This window comes from Siphateles boraxobius, unplaced genomic scaffold (genome assembly GCF_051911475.1).
Source record: "Siphateles boraxobius isolate OS27281-9 unplaced genomic scaffold, OSU_SipBor_1 12, whole genome shotgun sequence".
Taxonomy (NCBI): domain Eukaryota; kingdom Metazoa; phylum Chordata; class Actinopteri; order Cypriniformes; family Leuciscidae; genus Siphateles; species Siphateles boraxobius.
This window is the reverse complement of record NW_027508722.1, coordinates 33912501-33936851: the sequence shown is the minus strand read 5'-3', so window position 1 is coordinate 33936851 and position 24351 is coordinate 33912501. Positions and strand designations below refer to the sequence as shown.

The window sequence follows — 24351 nt, the reverse complement described above, 5'->3', positions numbered from 1 at the left end:
GGCAGGAGGGACCGGCTCGATCGCGTCCTTCGCCAGCAGGACATCGATCTCTTTCCGCAAGACAGGGGCGTCCACCGACCGCACACGGGTAAAGTGGATGCCGCTGAACTTGGGGGGCCGGCGTGCAAACTGAATTGCATAGCCGAACCGAATGGTGCGGATGAGCCAGCGGGACGGACTCGGAAGCTCTAACCATGCCTCCAGGTATCGCCCCAATGAACCCACTCGGACCACCGGCGTACCCACGGAGGGGCAGCGAGGTGGAAGACAGGGACCCGGGTCTGGTGGCATTGTAGCCACCAAGAGCGGGGTCTGGGCGTGCTTGACACCAACCTGCTTCCACCGAAGAGCAGGCGGCAGAGAAGGCTCGTGGGCCTTCTGCTGCGGACTGCCCGATGGCGAAGGGAGGGGGAGAGACGAGGAACGAGGCCCTGCCTCCTCGTGCACCGGTCTCTGCGCCTCGGAGCCCAGCCACAGACCGGAGTGACGCAGCTGGGGCTGCGTCACTGCTATCCGTAAACTGGGAAGAGGGGAACGGGGGTGTAAGCGCTCGGGGGCGGCACACGCTGCCGTTCTGGGCCTCTTGGAAGGGGGAGACTGTGTGCCCACCAGTCTCGGCCGTGGATGACCTGGAGGAGGAAGAAGAAACTGCTCTTTTTTTGAAAATGTGGGTACCGCTGACTGAGTGGCCAGCGGCGGAACAGAAACAGAAAGGAAAGAAAGATTCTCCACCCGGCCCTCCCCCGGGGGAAGGAGGCGTGCAGGGGCACCCTCCGAAAGAGCAGGATCCAGCACCTCGACCAGGTCGCCCGTCTCAGGGACGCTTCCCGCCCTTCTTTTTACTGGAAGGGGCGGGTGGCGTCTGGGCGGGCTTGGCCGCCCTCTTACGACCAGACCTCCGGCCTCCAGGGTTGGACTGCTGCCCTGAAGGAGGAGCGGCCGCGGGAGGGCGACCTCGGCGACGAGCAGCCGGAGGCTCTACGGCCACAGAGGACGGACCAGCAGCAGTCCGCCTCCTGTGCAGGACGTGCCGTATCGCCTCTGACTGCTTCTGGGCGGTGGAGAACTCTTGGGCGAAGCTCTCCACCGCGTCGCCGAAGAGGCCCCCTTGAGATATGGGGAAGTTGAGAAGCTTGTTCTTCTCCGCTTCGCGCATATCTGCAAGGGTGAGCCACAGGTGGCGTTCCTGGACCACCAAAGTGGACATCGCTCGACCCAGGGAACGTGCGGTGACTTTCGTCGCCCGGAGGGCGAGGTCCGTCGCCGCACGCAGCTCCTGCAGCAATCCCAGGTCGAAACCACCCTCCTGCATGTCATGGAGTGCTTTGGCCTGGTGGACCTGCAGCAGCGCCATGGCATGCAGGGCGGAAGCAGCGTCTCCACACGCCATGTAGGCATCCCTGGTCAGACCAGAGGAAAACCTACAGGCGCGGGAGGGGAGTGAAGGGGCACCCCGCCAGGAGGAAGCGGTCTTAGGACACAATTGCATCGCAACCGACCGCTCCACTGGGGGGATTCCCTCGTACCCGCGTGCTGCTCCTCCATCGAGAGTGGTGAGGAAGGAGGAGCGAGGTTGCCTACGCCTGGTCGCAAGGGGGGCCAGCCAAGACTTCCTAAGCTCCTCATGCACTTCAGGGAAGAATGGTACTGGAGCAGGCCGCGGGGCAACAACACGGCCCGCTCCGAGACACCAATCATCCAGCCGCGAAGGTTCGGGGCCCGGTGGAGGGTTCCAGACGAGCCCGACATTCGCAGCTGCCCTTTCGAGCATAGCGGCCATCTCTGGATCCGGCTCAGCCGCAGCCACCACGCCCGAAGGGGGTAGACCCGCTGAGTCATCACCAGAAGATGACCGCTCTTCCTCCGATGCCGCGATCGACATCTGATCCTCAGGCGGTGCCCCGAAGGAGACAAACGGGACCGCACGAGGCGGTCCCGGAAGCGCCGCCGGGACACCTGATGGCAACGAGCTACTAGAGGCGTGGGAAGCCCGTGAGGATCTTTCACCAGACGGGACATTCCGCACGGTAACCCTCATCCGCTCACCAACAGGAATCACCGAAGTAGCCGTCTGCTGAACTGAACCGGCAGACGAACTAGATCGGGGATTCTCTGAAGGGACTCCCCCATATTTCAGGGTTCGCAGTCTCGAACGCAGCATCGCCAGAGTCATGTTCCCGCAATGAGAACACGACTCGTTCATAAACGCTGCCTCAGCGTGCCCTAAGCCCAAACACGTGAGGCAGTGTTTATGACCATCCTCCTGAGGGAGAAGTCGACCGCATCCAGAAACGCACGGGTGAAACGACATCCTGAAAAGGACGCGAAACGCCCGTGTTGCTCTTTTAGACAGAAAAAGATGCTCTTTTATGTGCCGAGGCACAGAGGGACCACCGCGGCAAACACAACGGGGAAACTGCAAGCCCGTGTGTTGCACTCACCACCAGTACCAGCCGTTAAAACAGCTTTTTTTTTTTTTTTTTTTTAAGAGAAACGGCCGGCCGCGGGAGGCGATGGTCGCTCAATAGTACCGTAACACCAGCACCGAGGATCCTTTCTTGTTCCAAAGAGGACTCGTTGGTTTTAAAACTTCTCAGAGACAGCAGCTTAGCTCAACAGAGAGACACACTGGATGGCTCCGAAGCAAAAAGCATTGCGCAATGTTTACTTCCGCCTTTTATACCCGCGCTGGTGGGCGGGTCGCGGAATGCAAATCTTGCATGCCAATGTCCATTGGCTCGTTTTTAATTCTCTCGAAGACGGTTGGCTCCCTAGCGTGATCCCAATTCGTCAGGGAACTCCCCCGACGACACGTCGGAGTTCCCAGGACGAAAGGGAACTATTTTTTAACCATTTTTAAAAAAAAAATGAATATTATAAACTGTATTTTGTTTTATTTTACATTGTTTTTGTTTTATTTTTGTGTGCTTTCCTGAAGTAATGCCAAAATCATGAGTTCGAACTGATAAAAGTGTACGCCTTTAACACAGTGTAAATTTTTTGGGGATAAAAGTATCTGCCAAATGTATAAATGTAAATGTAATTTCCATCTAAGAGTAGTTGGGAAACTGACTTAAAAAATGCATAAAAATCTTCACTTTTTTGAATCTGTGAAATTGCGGGTCAAATTGACCAGCGAACATCAAAAACGTCAGAAATGTTGTACTTGCATTCCACAACATCTCAAAGAGTCAAAACTATGCGACATGTTAGTGGCCCTAAATGAGAAATTGTCACAACATTTAAAAAAAAATATATATCCTAGGTTAACCACTTGCTGTAGACTCGATTTTGTACATAATATTCATTTGACTAAATATCATGAAAAAAGCAGTTCGGGGCCAGTTCACACAAACACCTTCCTCTTGATTCAAGGGCGTTATTGGCGTCTGAATGTGAGTTAATCAAGGCCACTGACTCAGACTGTACATGTACATGCAGTTCTGCTGAGTCAGACACTTCAGAGACACAACTATATTTACTTTAGTCAGACTCAACACTGACTGCCTCTTAGATCCGTTATGCCCTTTTAAAGCAGCTGTACACATAAGCTGACTTTTCCAAATGTAGTTTGGACATTCAAAAGTGTTAATGTCACTTTTAGAACACGTATAGTTCCGCCCCTGAATCCTGATTGGCTGAGCCACGTTTGAAATACAGTGACGAAGACCAAACATTCCATACATAGTTTTCACATAGTTTACTATCTTCCATCTGTTTCAAACCACAAACCATTTCTCTCAAAAGAATAAAAACAAAGATATGTGAATGAACTGCAAATTTTGGGCACTTGTGATTCATAAACAGCATATTTCAATCACTAAAAACAGCAGAAATTCTAAACCGTGATCCTAATATATTAAGAACGTGATAATAAAAGATTAAATTCAGTATACACCTAATAGATGATGCGGTAACACTTTACAATAAGGTTCATGAGTTAACATTAGCTAACTACCTTAATTAACATGAACTAAGTATCATCAATACTTCTTTAGCATTTATTAATCTTAGTTAATATTGATTTCAAGATTTACGAATACAAATCAAAGGTTGTATTTGTTAACATTAGTTAATGCACTGTTTGAACCTTATTTAACCTTAATGAACCTTATTTTAAAGTGTTACCCATACTATATACTGTGTAGACAAGCAGAGGACCCAAGAATGTGAATAATGCACGTTAAGCATTTTCTATAATGGGTTTCAATGGGAAAAAAGTCATACTTTGCATTTTACAATCATATTCTGGGTTCATTTGTTCACCAGTATATATAGTTCGCATCATCAATCATATGTATGCCAAATATGCTGTTTTAACATCACTGTCTTAGTAAATTCGCACAATCTGTAGCGGCTTGTGAACGGATCATCTCTTCCTCTTTACTACTAATTATAGCACCAAATAAACATGAATGAACATCAGAAGGAATGCTGAAAGATACAAAACAACCTAATTAACATCAACTATCGTTAATTAAGTAAAGAACCACGGTGAAATAATTGTGCCACAACCTCAAGTGTCTCATGTAATTCAATCAAAGCACATTAGATACATGAGCACATTAAACTTACCCAGCATCACTTGCATTCCCACATATTAAGGCGTCTTTGGCTCCTTCCACTTTGAAGTAATTATCTGGAAGAATAAATCAAATAAATAAAACATTAGATTCAAAAAAGGCAAATGCTGCAGATGATTTATGACTGATTTGCGTCTCTCAGAAATACAGTGTTTTCATCTCAGATAAATCTCAGAGTGTTTTTTTTTAGGTTGTATTTAAATGGAATCTCAATTAAAGTGACAGCATTCACAGATAAATATTTACATGCCATTTATTATTAAAACATGTAATGCTGTCACTGTACTGGAGGTTCAAACCCTGCCATTGTTTACGTGCTTGAAAAACCCAGCTCTGATTCAGAATCTTAAATTATTAATTACAAAATTGGATAGTTACATATATAAAACATACCAGCCCCTTAAACGCTTCAATCTGACTTCAGCTGACCAACTTTAGATTGAGTTTGAAATGTTTCTCAGCATTGCAATCAATACATGTGGATGTAAAGCAGAAACTGTTGAGACATTCATTGTTTTGCATGGTTTTGAAGAGATGCAGTGAACACTGTATAATAACTGCATGCTATTAATCATTAGTTCATCTAGTGAGGAAATGATATATGCCTTATAAAGCATTTACAAATGAGTTTTAAAGGCTCATTTCGCTTCTAAACAGAAAAAGGAAACGAACACAACAGCGATACAGAACACACAAATATTTAACTGAGCCTTTAAATCTCCTTTATAAATGCAATTGACCACTACTAAATACTTTATAACTACTGAATGAACCCTGAATTACAAAAGAAATACATGTTAATAAAGCATTTATTAGCGCACTAAGTAACTATTGCTATATGTCTGAATAATAAGATGCAAGAATGTACATTTAAATAGTTTATTAATCATGTACTCACACTTTCTAAGTGATCTTATGAACCAGTGACAACTCTTAAATAACTGGTTTGTAAATAATGCAATACTTCAATTAGAAATGATAAATTGATCATTAATAAAGTATGAAAATACAATTATTAAACACATTATATATATATATGCTTTTAAAACAAGAATAAATCATTCATAGCTGTATTTATAAGCCACTTATTAATGTTTATTAATGCTTTATAAATGATGAATTAACTGTTTAACTAATTATTAATAGTGTGCAGTTATTATAAAGTGTGACTGACTTGTGTGTGTTCCCCAGTTTAAGAGAGATTACGTGAACATCAGACTCAGGTTGTCATCCAGATCCCTCCATTTTATCTGTCATTTTCATGCCGTCTCTCACTCACTCGCTTCATCCCTCGAGAGCCGCTAGCGATGGAAACGTTAGCGCTCGTGTTTGGCAGACGTCCCGAATCCCGATCTCACCGTCCAGCTGTCGGCATAACCTTAAGAACTGTCCTGGAGCGCACGGTTATCGGCCCGAATATATCGTGTTTGATCGCTAACAAGGTGCTTTTGGTTTGAAACTATGGTTGAAAGTTTCGTCATTATCATCAGTTCAACGAGTCTGCGTTTCCCGAAACCATCGTTCCAACGAACATTCGCAAACAGCATCGCAGAGTTGTGTGTTTGAACGACAGATCTCGACATGTGGTCAGAAGCACAGTTTCTTGTCTGCATAACATGTGGACTCAATAAATTCTGATCTTGAGCAAAGTAAGCAAGCTGACATTCAGTACAATCTGTGTCTTTTATTTAGAATACATACAAATGTCATTTACTTCTTTAAGTTTGTCAAGAGCATAGTTTTTGAAGACTGTGCATGTGTGAACGAACTCTAGTGCGTAAGAACGAGCCGATGATTGAATCTGGAAATAGAGCAAAATAACTGAGGATAATTAGAAATAGTCCTCAAATGACGTGTCTGTTATTTATAGTAAATCTAGCGTTAAAGGTACAATATGCAAGAGTTGTTTGCCGCTAGAGGGCGCTACATTCCAAACAACAACAACGGCGTAGCTTGATGACGATGTGAAGGAGCGTGGAATGATGGGAACTGTCGTTTTAAACTCCACCCTGGATGTAAATAAGTCAGACGGGAATCGGAAAATCATATTCATGGATGAGTTTTTTTTTATTTTTTATAATGAAATGCTTTTTGTGGCGAGGGTGGCGTGGTTCAGCGCGGCCTGTAATGGGAGAGAGAAGAGACGACCAGGAAGTAGGTCAAGTTCAAATGACGAACACCTGTGTCTTATTGCAGTGATCGGCGTGGAGAGACCGCTTATAAGCCGCGCGCTGGAACGAGAGAGAGAGACTGGAGAGAAAATTTGACGCAGAGAAAGAAAACCGGTGGATCCGAGCTCTCATTTTTTAACTGTTTTGTGCCGTCGCGGTTGCCACGGTGAATGCGCGTTGTGTGCGACTTTTGTTTGTTTTGTTTTATTTTAATAAAGTACGAGTCCCAGTCACGCAGACCCCTGTCTTCTTCCTTCATGACTCTTGAACATCATCACACTTTTATTTCATTAAAATGAATTAACCGCAAGAAAAGTAAGGTTTAATACTAAATTGGTTATCATAGATATTACTGTATGTCGAATTCATTGTTGTGATAACGCTGTGCAGTTTTACGTGTTCTAAACAATTGTTGTAAAAGTACATTCGAACATACCCACATCATTTGCCAAAATACTGATTAATCTTTATGTATAACACATTCTATATTTATTTACATGGCCATAAACATCAGACGTGATAAACAATGTCAATAAACTAAACACAAATCTAAAGCAATAATACTTCCCTTACATAAACATAACTATTAACGAAATGCTACATTTGGAAAATATAAAATTAGGCATGCTTTGTCGACAGAACCAGCTGCAATCGGTAAAGAATAACTGTGTTCCGTAACGACTGCACGAAACAAGCTAACGTTTGTAGCTTGATAGACGCTACAACTACAACTTCCGCATTTGTCAAGAACTCCACGCATTACGAGCGGAAACCGAGGGTAACTCGGATATGACGCAATTGACTGGCGACTCCCAGCTCCCCCTGCTGTAACGCCCCGTTTCCTTGGTTAAAATCGCAATTTTCTAGTGATTTAAAAATAGTTGGAAACATTTGGGATATTGTAAGTAATCAACTTAACAAAATATATAACACTGGCCTTGAGATTATGGGATATTGTAATGCAAAATTCTTACATATTGTAGCTTTAATTCGATCTCAAACAGTTTCATTAAAAGAAGTTATTACTCCACCACGTGCGTGACCTCATAAACCAACGTGGTTGAACGACCACTTTCGGGAAACAGTCGTGACTAGCTTGTTTATTTATTTATAAGGGACAGTGCATATTAATGGACATCTTAGCTTTTCAGCAATGTAAATATGCCAGAATTAGCCCAAAGGCTACTTTACATCTGTTGTCCCCCGTCAGGTCATCACAGTACAAAATAACACAGATAAACATTGAAATTGAATACGATACAACACAATTTAAAAGACGCCACAATTTTCAACAACATATTATAAAAGACACCACAGTTAGCAGACAGGGATTATGTAATTTAAGGTGCTGTTTATGCAGTCTCTTCAACGGTGTATCGTACTATAGTAGTGTTACGCCGAATTACGGCGTTGTACGGGAAACACTCCTGATTAAAGTTGGGTTAAAAATGTGGATTTCTTGATTTTTAATCAATTTGAGTCTCTCTTTTAGTTTATGCTGTTTTCAGTTGATGAAAGAACAAAATATTATTTGTAGCATATGCCATCGGATAATGCTAATACACTTTGTGCTTTCATGCTTTTAATATGAAACAAAGTCTCAGCTTTCAAAATCGATCAGTTTTATATAGGGGAATCGAATACTCTGTGACTGAAAGGCTTATTAATACCTTTGTTTTTTCCCGCATTGACTACTGCAATGCACTTCTTGCCGGGGTTCCTAAAACAACACTTTGTTTGTTCTATTATGTAAAGCGCCTTGAGAAGCTGCTTTAAAGACGCTATATAAAAATAAAGTTTTTATTATTATTATTATTATATTACTTGAGGTCAGGATTTGGATACATGTTTTAAAATTAAAATTTCAATTCCTCTCATCGATTCCTTTGTGTGCATTTCATTGACTGAATAACTTTTGTAACTATTTTTGTAATGTATATTTTATTTATAAAGTGCAGTGTTATTTTACATTTGATTACAGTTTCTGCACCTGAAAATCTTAAAACACTTTATTTCGATCGTATCTTTGTTCAGTTGTATTTATTTAGTTGTGATTGCTTATTTGTTATTTGTTCTTTTTAAATAACTGAGTGTTTACTTGTCTTTAATAATACTTGACATTTATATTAGTTAGGCTAGTTGTTTTTCTATGGTATTTTTAAACCACAGGCAAACTTTCCTTGTGCAAGTGTTCTTTAGCCTAGCGTTTAGCCTATGACATTCAGCTACAATGCTTTGCAAGACTAAATGTGAATGATATCTACGTTTTTTTTTTTTACTTTTTTGGAATCAAAATTAGGAATCGATAAGAATTGGAATCGATAAGCAGAATCGAAATCTTTAAAATTCAAACGATGCCCAACACTAGTTTATAACATAATTCATCAGTAAATAACATTGAGTGGCTTCGGTTTGTGAACCGATCATCTCTTCCTCTTTACTACTAGTTACAGCAGCAAAATAAACATGAATGAACATCAGAAGGAATGTTGAAAGATACAGTATAACTTACTGAAATGAATCATGTCTCATGTAATCGATCAATCGGTGTTTCTAGCTAGAAAAATTTAATCTAGCGCATTTTGGTAAACATATGCATATTTTTTCCTTGACCTGGTTTTCAATATTTAATATATGTTTGTATAAATTCGTTATGAAAACAAAAGTCAATAAAAATGTATTATTAGAATTTTATTATTACATGTTTATATACAAATCATTTGATTTTTTTTATAAATCTATACAGTTAATACAATCTATACAATTAAATTAATAAAATTAAAAAATGATTTTCTTCCTCAGTATTTTTGTCTGGTTTTCCAGTACAAATATCTAAACATCCTTAAATCAAGATACATTTGCCAGTGGAGCCAGAATAATACACTAGTTTCCCCCCTTCAAATAAGATTATTTTCTTGACCCTGTTGGCCAATATATTTTCTTGTATTTCATTTTGATGAATATTGTGCAGTGTAGGTGCATCAAGTCCATCAGACCTTTCAAACTCCATTAACAGTGGTTTGTAAAGTGTGTTAAACTCAGGAGGAGTGTTTTGTTCTCTGTGTTTTGGACCACGAACACCATGACGAAGCACATCAGGAGAAAGTCTTGTCTATTTCTGTCTGTGTCCTACATCTGCGTTCTGCAGGTCAACTTATCCAGTGCCAGCTCTGTCCTAATTGCTATTCTAATGAAATGAGACCAACCCAAAATAAGACTGAATCTCATCTTAGACGTCGACTCTTCTGACTCTAGTCATATAACTGCAGAATTATGATCAACATGCTTCATATTACAATATGTGATCAGTGTGACAGAGGCTGCAGGCTTCAGTCAGGACATTTAGTCAAATGGTAATCTCTTGTTGACTATGTCTGAAGTATTTATTCAATCAACGCTAATTGTAAGTAGCAAACAAGTATGATTATGTAACCACAGTATGATTATGTTGCATAAACATAACCATCATATTAAGAGTCTTAACTCGTCAAACCAACTAGCAGTTAGTCAAGGACTTACTTATCGTAATTCATTTCACCAATCTACCTTTTAATGGTATGAACAAAAAAAACAAAGAAAATGAAAGAAAAACAAATCTTTTAAAGAATTAGAATTTTAAGTTGAAGTTCTAAAAGAAAAATAACTAAACAAATCAAAGCAAAAAAAGAATTAAAGATAAATAAATAAAGACAAAAGCACATACCAAAATGACTAAGTCTGAAACAAAAAAATGAAAGCTATAATAAAAATGTTGAAATAAAATGAAATGTAAATATTCAATTAAAAACTTTAAAGAATTTAAATTTTAAGTTGAAGTTCTAAAAATTACTAAATAAGAAAAAAAGCATATAAAAAATTACTGAACACTGAAATTATAAAAATGGAAGCTAATTAATATACAGGCCTACAATAAGTAAATAATATCAAAAATGGATTATAGAAAAGACCAACTTTTTTATATTTCAATGGTTTCTTCTAGAAAGTAATGATATTTTTACTAAAGTCTCCTGAATGCTTCACAATCATTTTTATAGCTCTATAATCTCACTTTAAAGCACTTTTACTCGATTCTCAGTCTAATCTCATCTCGACTCCAGAACCTCAGAGAGAATTGAAGGTGGACTCTTGTGACTCGGACCAGTAAAAAAACACCTAGCAACGAGCTAAAACCCACTCAGAAGACCTTAGCAACCGTTCGGCCACACGTCTGATGTATGAGATGAAGATATTGTTTCTGATAAGCATTCAACCTCAATGTTCATTTGACCAATGTTCATATGACATTGACCATTGGCGACAGAATGCAAGAATGCAATTGACGACGCGAGACACGCCACAAAAGTTTATAAATTTCAACTTTATGCAAATGAGAAGCGAATTTCGCGAGCGACAACCAATCAGAGGGACTGTCAGTGGAGCTGACGATTTCACTGTTTTATATGATTTGACCGTAACCACATACTACATGGATATAATAAAATAAAATGATGCATGGAAAAGAAACTGTCGACAGTCTTAAGTCCTATTTGCAAGGGATAAGTATAATATAAAGTATAATATAAAGTAAAAATTCCCCCGCAAATGACCTACCGTATTTCTCCAAACACCGAGGTCCTGTGATAATATTAGTCCCGTGCGAATCGGCATCTCTGTGATTTGGCCCGGTCGTTTATCATTTTTTCAAGGTTTTTGTTTCCTGTGCGCTTTTTTATCCATCTTTCGCGAAGGATGGCGGCTGCGTGGGAGTGTTTTAATAGTATTTTGGATGCTGGGTCATATTGCTATACACATACAACTATACAATTTGCAGAAAGAGAAAGCTGAAAACCATCAGAAGAGCAAAAACAATGATTAGATGGAGATGGATGACATGTATAGCAGCGTACGGTAAGGCACATTCTTCTGTTTATGATATATCATACAGCTAGACCTATAATAACGACAAGACATTTCCAAGCAATCGCCTATTGACATCATATCCGGGAGATAAGTCAGTAATTCGAGTGAAATCACAGGCTTCGCTTATCCCGTGCGAATGCGCCAAACGAAATTCAGATATGTTTGATTTCTAATTCACACGAGGTCCGAAGATAATACTGATCCTGTGCGAATAGGGCTATTGTGAGTTTGATTCATACATTGATAGTTCGTGTGTTGTAATTTTATGATGCAAGTTTAGCACTTCTGCAGTTCATTTTACAGTTTCCCCCGCATTATCTTGACTATTAGGGACAAGAAAATTGATTATTTGTGACCCTGGATGACAAAACAAGTCATATGGGTCATTTTTTTGAAATTGAGATTTATACATCACATGAAAGCTGAATAAATAAGCTTTCCATTGATGTATGGTTTGTCAGAATAGGTCAATATTTGGCCGATATACAACTATTGAACATCTGGAATCTGAGGGTGCAAAAAAAAATTGAAACATTGAGAAAATCGCCTTTAAAGTTGTGCATTTATGTTCGGGATTGTGCTGCATTCACTCACAAAAATAAATGTTTTATACATTATACATTATACATTTATGACAAAATATATTCATGGAACATGATCTTTACTTAATATCCTAATGATTTTTGCCATAAATTTTATTTTAAATTTTGACTCATACAATGTATTGTTGGCTATTCCCACAAATATACCCGTTCTACTTATGACTGGTTTTGTGATCCAGGGTCACATTTGTCAAATTCGAATGACGCTTTAGTAATTTATGACAGTATGAGTGAGTTTAATTTGTTGATTGATTGTTAATCTAGTAAATGATTTACTCTGCTGTGGTAATATAACAACACTCTCCAACAGCATAATGCTACTTTTAATTCTTTTCAGCTTAATCCCCAGTCAAATTAGAATGAACTCTTAGTTGTATATATCACTTGTGATGGTGTTTTCTATAGATATGGCCAGGCGTCCACTCTACCAATAACATTAGAGCGACAGCACTAGCGTCTAGAGACTAGGGCTTTACATACAGAAGATCGACTTGAGGAAGTCCATGTTTGAGCTGCACTGACCTTCATTATTGTTAAAATCCTGCAGCGAGGGCCAGGTTCTGTTATTGCAGAAGAAAGTGCTGTTGTTGTATGAAGGTAAGGTGGTGTTGAGACAGTGTGTGGTGCTGCGCACACACTTCTGCCGCAGGTTCCCCATGAAGAGCTGCAGACCGATGAGAGCGAACACACTGAGACAGAAGACCGTGAGGATCATGACGTCCGCCAGCTTCTTCACCGACTGGATCAGCGCGCCGACGATGGTCTTCAGGCCTGAGCGGGAAACACCAGCACATCACAAGCTGATCACTACACTCAATGGAAATCATATGCTCATTTCTACTTATTTTAATTTGTAGTTGATCAAATCAAAGCAATTGTCATTTCATTAGATCAGGGTTGAGCACCATTCAAAATCTGATTGTGCTCACTGGCAGTGGCAGAGTGGCTTCCAGGCCTAGAGCCACAATAATTGTACTGACTGATCTATGTATTATTATAAGTACTATTATTAATATTATAAATAAAGTGCTACCACTACTCCTGCTTTTATTATTTTCATGAATTTATCTGTATTTATCATGAATGCTATTTGTTGCCATTGCTACCGCTACTATTGCTACTATTATTATTTTTGGTATAATTATTATTATTAGTATAAATAATACTGCCTCTACTTCTACTACAACTCTATTACAATTACTATGAATCTTTCAATATTGCTTCTATCTATATTTCTTAAATAGCCCATTGCTTAAACTTACCAGTGTACCTGCATACATCACTAGATCAATATATTTAGATTTAGCTATTTTTGTTGTTTGTTTTTCTTTTTGTGTGTGTGTGTGTTTATTTTATGTGTTCTGTGTACGTTTTTCTTTCTTTTATATGTGTATATAATTCATTGATCTATTACCTTGTATAAACTACAATGTTTTATTAACTTGCAATAAAACTTTTTTAAAAAATTTGATTGAGCATGACTATTAAATTCAGAACTGTCACTGAAATATATATAGACACATATTATTAAATAGTACATGAATAATTATTATTTTTAGCATTAAGTTGAAAAGGTGTGGGTGACATGAAAACTGTATAATAAAAATAAAAATTATTATTAACAATAATAATATTTAAAAATATATTTTTGTATATTTAATTAATTTTAATAACTACAAACATTCTTTATGTATTTTTCATGTGACCTATACTTTTTTAGTCTAATACATATTTTAATTATTAAGCTGAAAGAGTGTAAAAAAAAGTATATATATATATATAGGTCTATATAAAATGTTGCAAATTTGCAAATACTCAAAAATATGAAAATAATATATTAAATAATATATTAATAATATACTTTTATTTATTTATTTTTAAACTATTCCACTGTTAGTTTCATAAATTATGCATAATTACATGCAACTAACCCTAAACCAAACCCTAATCCTATAGTGAGTACATGTGTTAATTATTATTACACAGTACTTACATTTATAATTACACTGTAACACCTTAATATAAAGTGTACCCAAGTAATGTAAATATTACTGTTAAAAAAACTTTTTTTGTGACTGTTTTGATTGTTTTTCCCCATTGCAATTCAGTATTTTTTCCCAATCAAATTCCAATTCAACTTCCAGTAAATTATTGCCAATTCAAGTCAAACTAACACGTTCTGAATGTTGCCAAACCCTGGATCACATCATTAATGCATCAATCAAACACATTAAACCACAAGCACAGCACGGCACATCTAGGTCTGTCTTCACAAACATTTGTGGGTGCGAGAAGCACACAAAATGTGACAGTTCAAAACAGACGCTTCTGTGGAACCAGAACCTGCACTTTTCATGCGTGAATTTACACGCATATTTAATGTCTAAGCATATATATGTGTGTGTTTTTAACTTTCATGTGTATAGCTGTGTTTCTGATTCCACAAGAAGCGTCGGCTCATTGGCTCATCATGCAAAGTCATGTTCCTCTACATCTACCCATGCCTTTAACATGTCAACCACCACGGTGCAATGAGACTCTTAGGGTGAGTTAACTGAACCCAGCGCTGACAGGTGACGGTAACTCGACCCATCAACCCTGATGGCATTTCACTAGTGTGTGTAAGTGACCTGTAGTAAGAAGCTCTAATGTGTCTAATGTTAACAGCTTTAACTGAGCAACAGGGCCTGGCGTCGGTTCCGGTACCATTTTTTACATTCATTTTTTCCATAGGGACTTAAAGTTCGGTGCTAAATAATATAACCAGTGCTAACTAATATAACCAGTGCTAACTAATATAACCAAACCAATCAGCTATGAGGTGAAACACATCATTATAAACTTTCCTTTAAAGCAAAATTTTTTTTGAAAATACTAGACTGTGTACTTAATGGTTTATTTGAGGAAAAGAACTAAAATCCCATGAATCATTGTGAATCAAAATCAAAAGTATTTTAACAGCATCGCAAGACTGGCTTGATTACATAATTTGCATGCTTCATCAGAGTGGGCGGAGCTTAAGAGTTATTTGCCGGTATTGGCTCACCGCAGCTCTCTGATTTAGGGGAATTTTCTGTACAGTATCATGGGTAATGTAGTTTTTTTAACAGTTAGACATGATTATTTTAAAAATAAGTTGAAATAATGTGGACTGATGGCTTCAGCAATAGCATATACCATCGATTCACAACCCTTAGCTCACAGTAGGTTTATAAGTTAAGATCAATATCCTTATGGAGAAAATTAATGGATTTGTATACTTTCAGAACCGGACTCAGAACCGAAAACTGAGATGTAGGCTAATTTAAAGTCCCCATGTGGTGAAAATCCAGCTTCTAATATTTTTTATATGTCTATGTGGTGTTTTTAATATGCTTTAAGACAAACCATGTGTAAACTCATAAGTCTCCTTAAAACTGCAGTGAACCAAAGACGGTCTCAAAAACACGCTTTGAAATCGCTGGTGTTTCTGACGTCACAAACTACCTTGTAACCAATCAGATCAACGTGTGATCGTAAACGAGTGGATCTCTGAGTGAGGGAGGGAGTGAGTGGAGGCGGGGCTCATTTGCATATTCATAGAACCGCAAATACTAAATGAGGCAAGGGTGTCGAGTTACATTCAAGATATTTTAAGGCACGTTTTTTCAAGGAAAAAACGTATAAATATGTCATTTTGGTGATCAAAGATGAGTTTTAAGGGATACGATCATTGACTACAGGGGGACTTTAAGAATGTTTAGATATTTGTACTAGAAAACGAGACAAAAAATAAATAAATTTGCAATGCAAAGGCTGGTCTGGTCTGATGGTTTTAGAGAGGTTTTGTCCACTTAAAGCGGCTGGTTTCAGTTTTTGCCCATCTCAAAAGTCTCATTTTCTACATTCTGCATGTTTCCAAGAGTGTTTTGGAAATGCTTGGGTCATCCATTAGCACTGCAGGCCTTGGCGTTCGTCGGCCTCTCACCTGGGATGACTGAGATAGTTTTCAGTGCTCGCAGAACCCTGAATGTCCGTAACGCTGAGACATTGCCCAGGTCCACAAACTCAGTAACATATCTGCAATAAGCGAGAATTGGAGCACAGACAATGACAACAACACCAACAACAGGCAAACAACAACACAGCGGAGAATGAAGCAGGAATGCTGGGAAGTTTCAGGAGCTGCGGGAAAGAGATGACTGGAGAACACAACGCGGGAAGAACCGGATGAGTTTTTTTTTTATCCTGTTTTTTTTTTTTCTTTTTTTTTTTTGCTATTGGACTTGGACAGAGAGCAACACAGTAAACTGTTTTCCTTGCGCACAGATTCAGGAACGTCTTACCTGGAATTACTGAAATAGTTTTCAAAGCGCGGAGGACCCTGAACGTTCGGAGAGCTTGCAGATTGCCTACTTTTATAAATTCAGTTAGAAACCTGCAGAATCAAATTACAGTTATATGGATAAAAGGACAAACAACTGAAAGAGAAAAAAGGGAGAAAATTAAAGCGTCAGGAAACTAAACAACCTCATATGATGTTGTACATTTTACTCTATTAGAGAAATAGTTTACAAAAAAAAAATGTTTAAGGAAGGAATAGTTCACCCAAAGAATTATAAAAGAAAAAAGAAAAAAATATATAAATAGCATCTAATCTATTTTTTTTTTAATATTTATATTATTATTTTTTTTTAATCTAAATGGCTTTAGTTCTTTCTGTGGAACACAGTTTTTTTTTTTTTTGCTGATTTATTATTTTCTATACAATCAAAGTGAATATTGATGATGCTCTCATGAACAGAACCATAAAGTTATTTAGCAAAATAGCAATATAAATTCACAGAAAGCTTTCAGGGATTTCCAAACTTGTTTGTGACCTTTGAGCTAAAAAATATAAAATATAAAAGCGTAAAATATTTGAAGTTAATATTTCAAGAATTTAACACATTTGCATGTTCACAGTAGAGGATGGATACCCGACCCGTCGGGTACCGGGTTCGGACAGATATTTAGAAATTATGTTCGGGTTCGGGTCGGTCTCAGTCACATCAGCGCGATATGGCATTGAACATTTTAAATTTAAAACAGGTTATTATGTTGGTAGCCAATGTGCCTGATGCTTTCACGTGATGCAAACGTTCGTTTTTATGGTAAAATACATGTAAAATATTACCATAACATCTGTCTTCTTGTGTGCGGAAATTTGTTTATGTAGCCGTGACAACGAAACACGTGCATGCGCGCCTGCGTTAAGTGCGCCTGTTTCTCCGTGCGCTGATGCACTCATCCTGCTCACATTTCCGAATGTCTTCCTACAGTTGCTTAATAAAAGCAGGCTTTCCACACAAACAAACGCACATGTGTCATTAGTATGAGAAAAAAATGGGATTTTAACTGTCGGTCTCGGGTCGGGCTCGGACATAAATATCTTTATGCCTGTCGGGCTCGGGTCGGGTTCGGTTACTGCTCTGTCGGACGCGGGCCGGGCTCGGACAAAAAAATTCGTCCCGATCCGCACTCTAGTTCACAGATCTCTGATATCACATGACATGCAGAATTAAACATTTTAAATAAAAAATATATATATTTCATCTTTCGTACTAAGTGTTTTATTTTTGGTTGCTTTACAGTTCTCTATCACATGACATGCAGCAATAAAATATTATATATATATATCATCTTTTGTGGTAAGTGTTTTATTTTGGATGCTTTAATTTACTTTAATTACAAATATCTAGCAAATGGGTCAGAAAATAAGAACATTTTTCTTATTATTTGTTATTATTTCAAACAAAAATCCTTAATTGTGATACATTTTTTAGAAAACAAAACTAATCTTGGGTCGTTTTGCTTCTCCAGTAAATGTATCTTGATTTAAGAATGTTTATATATTTGTACTGGAAAACAAGACAAAAATGTGGAACTTTTTTTGCAGTGTTTGTATTTTTGAGTGAACTGTCCCTTTAAGTCGGCACAGATTTAGTAGCTGAGACCGGATGAAGTCGTATAACGTTGTCGGCTTTGTTTCCATATAAAATTGAATCCTCTCTGATCATTACCCTGATTATATTACTGTACATTGAGCTGCTGGTATACAAGATACACTATATCACATTAAAATATGATTACGCTTGATGCTTGACCACAGCTGAGCTGTTTCTATAGAAAACTGCTATTTGGCAATAAGATGTCCGCTCGCCGTCATCCGTCTGGGTTTAATGAAGTCAACATCCCAATACAAGCGTGACTTATTGCAGCGGTCGAGCCGGAGTCCATCTGACGTCGCTCAGACTCCCGGGTCAAGGACAACAGGCCTGTTAAAGCTTGAGGAATAAAGCCATAAAGAGCAGCGAGAAATAAGCTCTTCATCACTGTAAGAGTCTCGGAGACGCTGAGATTCAGAGAAATCCAGCATTCGGGTGTTTGGCTAAATTATACGATTTCATTTGAGTTTTTTAAAGTCTCTTCTGCTCACCCAGGCTGCATTTATTTGATCAAAAATACAGTAAAAATGGTGAAATATTATTACAATTTAAAATATCTGTTTTCTATGTGAATTTATGTAAACTGTAATTTATTCCTGTGATTTCAGCATCATTACTGCAGTTTTCAGTGTCACATGATCCTTCAGAAATCACTATAATATGATGATTTGATGATCAAGAAACATTTAGGATTATTATCAATGTTGAAAACACATATTTTTGTGGAAACCGTGATACATTTTTATGTTTCAGGACTTTTGATGAATAGAAAGTTCAAAAGAACAGTATTTATTTGAAATAGAATCTTTAGTAACATTATAAATGTCTTTACTGGCACTTTTGATCAATTTAATGCGTCCTTGATGAATAAAAGTATTAATTTCTTCAGTTTTGTAAATTATTAAACACTATAATAAATACTGCATTTTACAGTCATTATATGTACAATAAATGTTCATAAAAATATGCATCATATTCTAAAGCCTTCTATAAGACTAAAAACAAGTAAAAACAATATTAAAATATATTCTATCCGTGGTTAGGCAACTTTTGAAGTTTATTCCCCAGGATATTTCAGATTTGAAATGTTCTTTTAAGTGAACAAGCCAGTAACTGAGGTGAGAATGATATTATTGGATGTGAACGGCACTCAGTGACACATCGATATGATGCTCGACTCCCGGGAATCAGTCCACATCCACGCTCACCTTAGTTGCCATGGCGACGTGTGTTTTGGGATTCGGGTCAAGGACGGGGCAAGTGCTCGCGCTCCTCTACACGCAACCCCTCATAACAATTAATCACAAATATGGACGTCTCTCCTTCTCACTTCTATCATTGACGGGTCAAGCGGTTAGATTAGATTATTACAGCCTATTGAAAATAACAACAGCAGCTTTTATTGTTTCATTATTATCTCTGTTGCTCTGCGTCCTACAGCAGCCAATCGTTATTACGGTAATGGAAAATCATAATCTAGTCTATTTTTAGATAATATATTGAACTCAATAAAATATTAAGCTTTTTTAGGGTCTAATCCAGGTTAGTCAAACACTGAAAAGAAAAATTAGAGTAGGAATTACTTTAAAACTATTAAAAAAGTTATTTCACGAATAATTTCAATGAAACAGCAATTTAATTAAATGTAAAATTTTGATTTAGAAAGACTGAAATAGTATTTTTTTTCCCGTAAATCATACTCCATACTTTTTATTCACAACGTATAAAATTATAAAATAATTTTTTAAAGTGCAATAATTAGATAATATAGTAAAAAATAATATTTTCTTTTTGTTTTTAGGGTCTAATCCAGTATAAAATTATACACTGAAAAAAAAGTACTTCTAGACAATTTAAAAAATAAATCTCACAAATAATTACAACAAAACGGCAAGTAAAATTTAATTGAACATTACAATTGAACAAATTACAATTGAACATTATTATTTTTGAGGTAGAAAGACTAAAATAGTATATTTTAAACATACTTTAATAATCTTTGTTTTATTTACAAGATTGGAAAATATTTTTACAGTGCAATAATGTGAATTAATAGTGAATAAAATAAAATAATTATTTCTCTCTTTTAAAAAAAAAATCGTTCTTTATGTTTTTAGGGTCTAATCCAGAGCAAAATCATAAACTGACAAACATTTGGTATAGAATTTACTTTAAACAATTTTGAATATAAATCTCACAAGTAATCATCGAATTAAACGTGAAAGACTGAAATAGTTTTTTAACCATACTTTTATCTACAACTTCGTATAATGTACAGTAATAGTATAATATACAGTAATAGTGTAGTGATGTGCTAATGTCTATTTTTTGGTAATAAAGTGAATAAAGTGTAATATCTCTCTTTGTTTTTAGGGTGACTTGCACATGGAGGGGTCAAAGAGATCATTTATTTGACAAAATGCATGAAATAATAACTTACGCCATAACAATGACGCTGAAGTCCAGCCAGTTCCACGGGTCCCTCAGGAAGGTGAAGGGCCCGATGCAGAAACCCCGCGCCAGGATTTTTATCAACGACTCGAATGTGTAAATGCCAGTGAACGTGTACCTGGGCGGAAGAGAGAACGAAGGGATGGACAGGAATTCAGACTGTGAGGAAGGGACTGTGAGGAAACCCCCCACACACACACAGAGAGATCATGACGGACACAGGACACACACACACGTGGTGTGAAGCACATTCACGGTCCAGCAGCCCCTGTGACATGAATGGCAAGTCGAAGCTTGATGAACTGGTGGTCCTCAAGACAAGAATGGCCATTGAAGTCCAGCGCGTCTTTGACCATCAGAGCGAGAGACCCTCCAGCAGAGAGATGAGAGATGCAGCATTCTGAAGTGCAATTCCTATGTTCATATTTATCCTCCTAGTTTCACTCGGCTCTGTGTATTTGTGAGTCAAATCTAATTTCGGATTGTATCATACCTCTCATCACATTTGTAAGCGTGCATTTTTTTAAATTTCAGACCCACACGGAATCTACGAGAACAGAATTCCGAAGAAAGTTCTACAGAGTTCCGAAGAAAGTTCTACAGAATTCCGAAGAAAGTTCTACAGAGTTCCGAAGAAAGTTCTACAGAATTCCGAAGAAAGTTCTACAGAGTTCCGAAGAAAGTTCTACAGAATTCCGAAGAAAGTTCTACAGAGTTCCGAAGAAAGTTCTACAGAATTCCGAAGAAAGTTCAACAGAGTTCCGAAGAAAGTTCTACAGAGTTCCGAAGAAAGTTCAACAGAGTTCCGAAGAAAGTTCAACAGAGTTCCGAAGAATTGGAACAGCTTTCCTTCATAAAGCTCTGCACGTCTGCTTCCCATTCCTGAAATATTTTGATTCATTCATTCATTCATGCTTCAGCTACCAATAAAAGAGAAGCATTCTTGGTTTGATCTATATATTGTGTGAATCCCAGAATTCCATAGATTTTCTGCAAATTCAGTGTGGAAGATGCATAAAAAGACTGTAGATTCGCATCTGGGCCTGTCCGTGAGATGCAAAATGTCCCTGTATGCATACAGTGGCCGCAAAATGTATTTACACACTTTAGCTACACTTTTGAAATATATATGAATGTCAATGGATTATGCAGCAAGATATCAATTCGTGCGATATTTATTTAGCGTTTACATTCGCACATACTGTATATAGCTGTTTTGTTATTGTTAACTATTAATTGCTAATTAATTAAAAAATTGTAATTTAAAAAGTACAAATATCTAAGTGACATTTAAATAGCGTTGATTAATTGGAATAAAGCGGATATAAAATATTATATGAAAAACTTACAAATATTTAAATGAAAATTAGAAATGTTGCATTGGTGACTGAAATAAGTCCTAAAATTACTAAAACTAAAATGAAAAGAAATGAAAATGCATAAAAATGACAAAAGATTAAGCTACATTCACAAATATGAATGAATGCTATAATAATATATAACTAAAATAACAATGCTATATTGTTATTACCAGCCATAAATAATTCTTACCACCAAATGTATGGCACCAAACTTTTAGATGCCACAGATTAAAACTACTTGCCTAACTGATATAACTTTAAAACATTATTTAAGACATGTAATGGTAGAATGCTAGAGACATTGAATAAAGTAATCAAATGTAAAATAACACTGGATAGTCTTCACTAATAAGTGAAACTTATTAAAATTTCAAAAGTTATTCAGTCGAAAGCAGGGAGTAATTTTTTCTTTGTCCTTTTGATTAACATTAAAACACAGAGAGCGGCAGGAATATTAGGGTGCTGTCACTTTAAGAGCGAATGCACGGATCAAATATACTGATACACATTTGTTGTTTTTATCAAATGTTTATGTTCACTCAAGCCATAACCGAGTGTGTTTACTAGGAGACTGGCATTTTTTGACATAAATTAGTGTGAATATGTCCTTTCAAGTGTAAGAAGTCTGTCTGAGACACTGTCTGAGCAAGAGGCCCGTCGACTGTCCCGACATCGTTCACATCTGTTCATGTTCTCAGAACATCGCATTGTTAGAGTTCATAAAAACTGGCGACTGGCCAACGCCGCTTGTCAAGTGTTAAAGGAATAATTCACTTAATTTAAATTCTGTCATCACTTACTCACCCTCAAGTTGTTTCAAACCTGTATACATGTCTTTCTTCTTCTGAACACAAAAGAAGATATTTTAAAGAATGTGGGTAACCTAACAGTTAATGGACCCCATTGACTTCAATTGTATTTTTTTTCCTACTAAGGAAGTACATGGGGTCAGTCAGTCAACTGTTTGGTTACCCACACATTTTAAAATATCTTCTTTTGTGTTCAGAAGAAATTCATACAGGTTTGAAACAACTTGAGGGTGAGTAAATGATGACAGAATTTTCATTTTTAAGTGAATTATTCCTTTAATTGTAGGTCCTATATATAGCAAAGACATTCACAAATGTACAAGTGTGATTAAAGTGTTCAAAATCGTTGTGATACTTTCTGTGGTCACTGTATGTGACGTAAATTTGATGTGTAAATCTCTTTAAAGGGTGCTGAGAGGTACGACTTCACTCGCTTCAAAAACAGGTGTTGTCGTCGCATGCTACATGCTTGAACACCTCTTCACATGAAGATATCAGATGCTGGGTTTATTTGTGAGTCACGGTGCAGAACGTCACGAAAGGGGTCTTCATTAAAGGTCTGCGTGCTTCTCTACAAGCACAAGCCTCGTTTCCTACAGTTACTTACACTGTAGGCCACATTCATCTCAAACTGTATGAGCTGCATGGGAAAACATGGGATAAATCCGGTCTATCCACTGGGATGTACGTACGCATGGGCTGACTTCTGCTGGGGTTGCTGAGGCCTTTACTGAAGCTGGAGATGATGGACACACAAACCGAGAGACAGACAAGCAGATCAACTGACAGACACACCGGACAATGGTTAGACCGACAGCTAGACATGAGCGCGGAACAACAGACAAGCAGAGAAACACTGAGATACAGCAGCTGAACAACAGGCAGAGAGAGAATCATACATTTACAGGTAATACATCAAATCATGGATGGATGGATGAAAGATTGATGGATGAAACATGGATGGATGGATGAAACATGGATGGATGAAACATGGATGGATGGATGAAAGATGGATGGATGGATGGATGAAAGATGGATAGATGGATGGATGAAAGATGGATGAAAGATGGATAGATTGATGGATGAAAGATGGATGGATGGATGCAAGATGGATGGATGGATGGATAGATTGATGGATGAAAGATGGATGGATGAAAGATGAATGGATGAAAGATGGATGAAAGATGGATGAAAGATGGATGGATGGATGAAAGATGGATAGATGGATGGATGAAAGATGGATAGATGGTTGGATGAAAGATGGATGGATGGATGGATGGAAGATGGATAGATGGATGGATGAAAGATGGATAGATGGTTGGATGAAAGATGGATGGATGGATGGATGGATGGATGGATGGATGGATAAGTTGATGGATGAATGGATTTTTTTTGCCTCTCCACGATGACTCGCTTGGTTTAATCCTCAAATGTAAGTCGCTTTGGATAAAAGCGTCTGCTAAATGACTTAATGTGATGTTGTTTGTGTTTGTGATGTTGTTTGTGATG

General features: G+C 37.8%; 1 protein-coding gene across 1 annotated transcript in view; it reads right to left on the bottom strand.

The window, feature by feature from the left end:
* The window catches only part of scn5lab (sodium channel, voltage gated, type V-like, alpha b), a 202059-nt gene that overhangs the window by 128486 nt on the left and 49222 nt on the right, over window positions 1-24351 (bottom strand). The window contains exons 5-8 of the mRNA XM_077219213.1: window positions 20662-20790; window positions 16223-16314; window positions 12778-13026; window positions 4576-4639 (exon numbers count right to left, since the gene is read on the bottom strand). Coding sequence (XP_077075328.1) covers window positions 4576-4639; window positions 12778-13026; window positions 16223-16314; window positions 20662-20790 — 534 coding nt within the window. The remainder of the gene's footprint in view (window positions 1-4575; window positions 4640-12777; window positions 13027-16222; window positions 16315-20661; window positions 20791-24351) is intronic.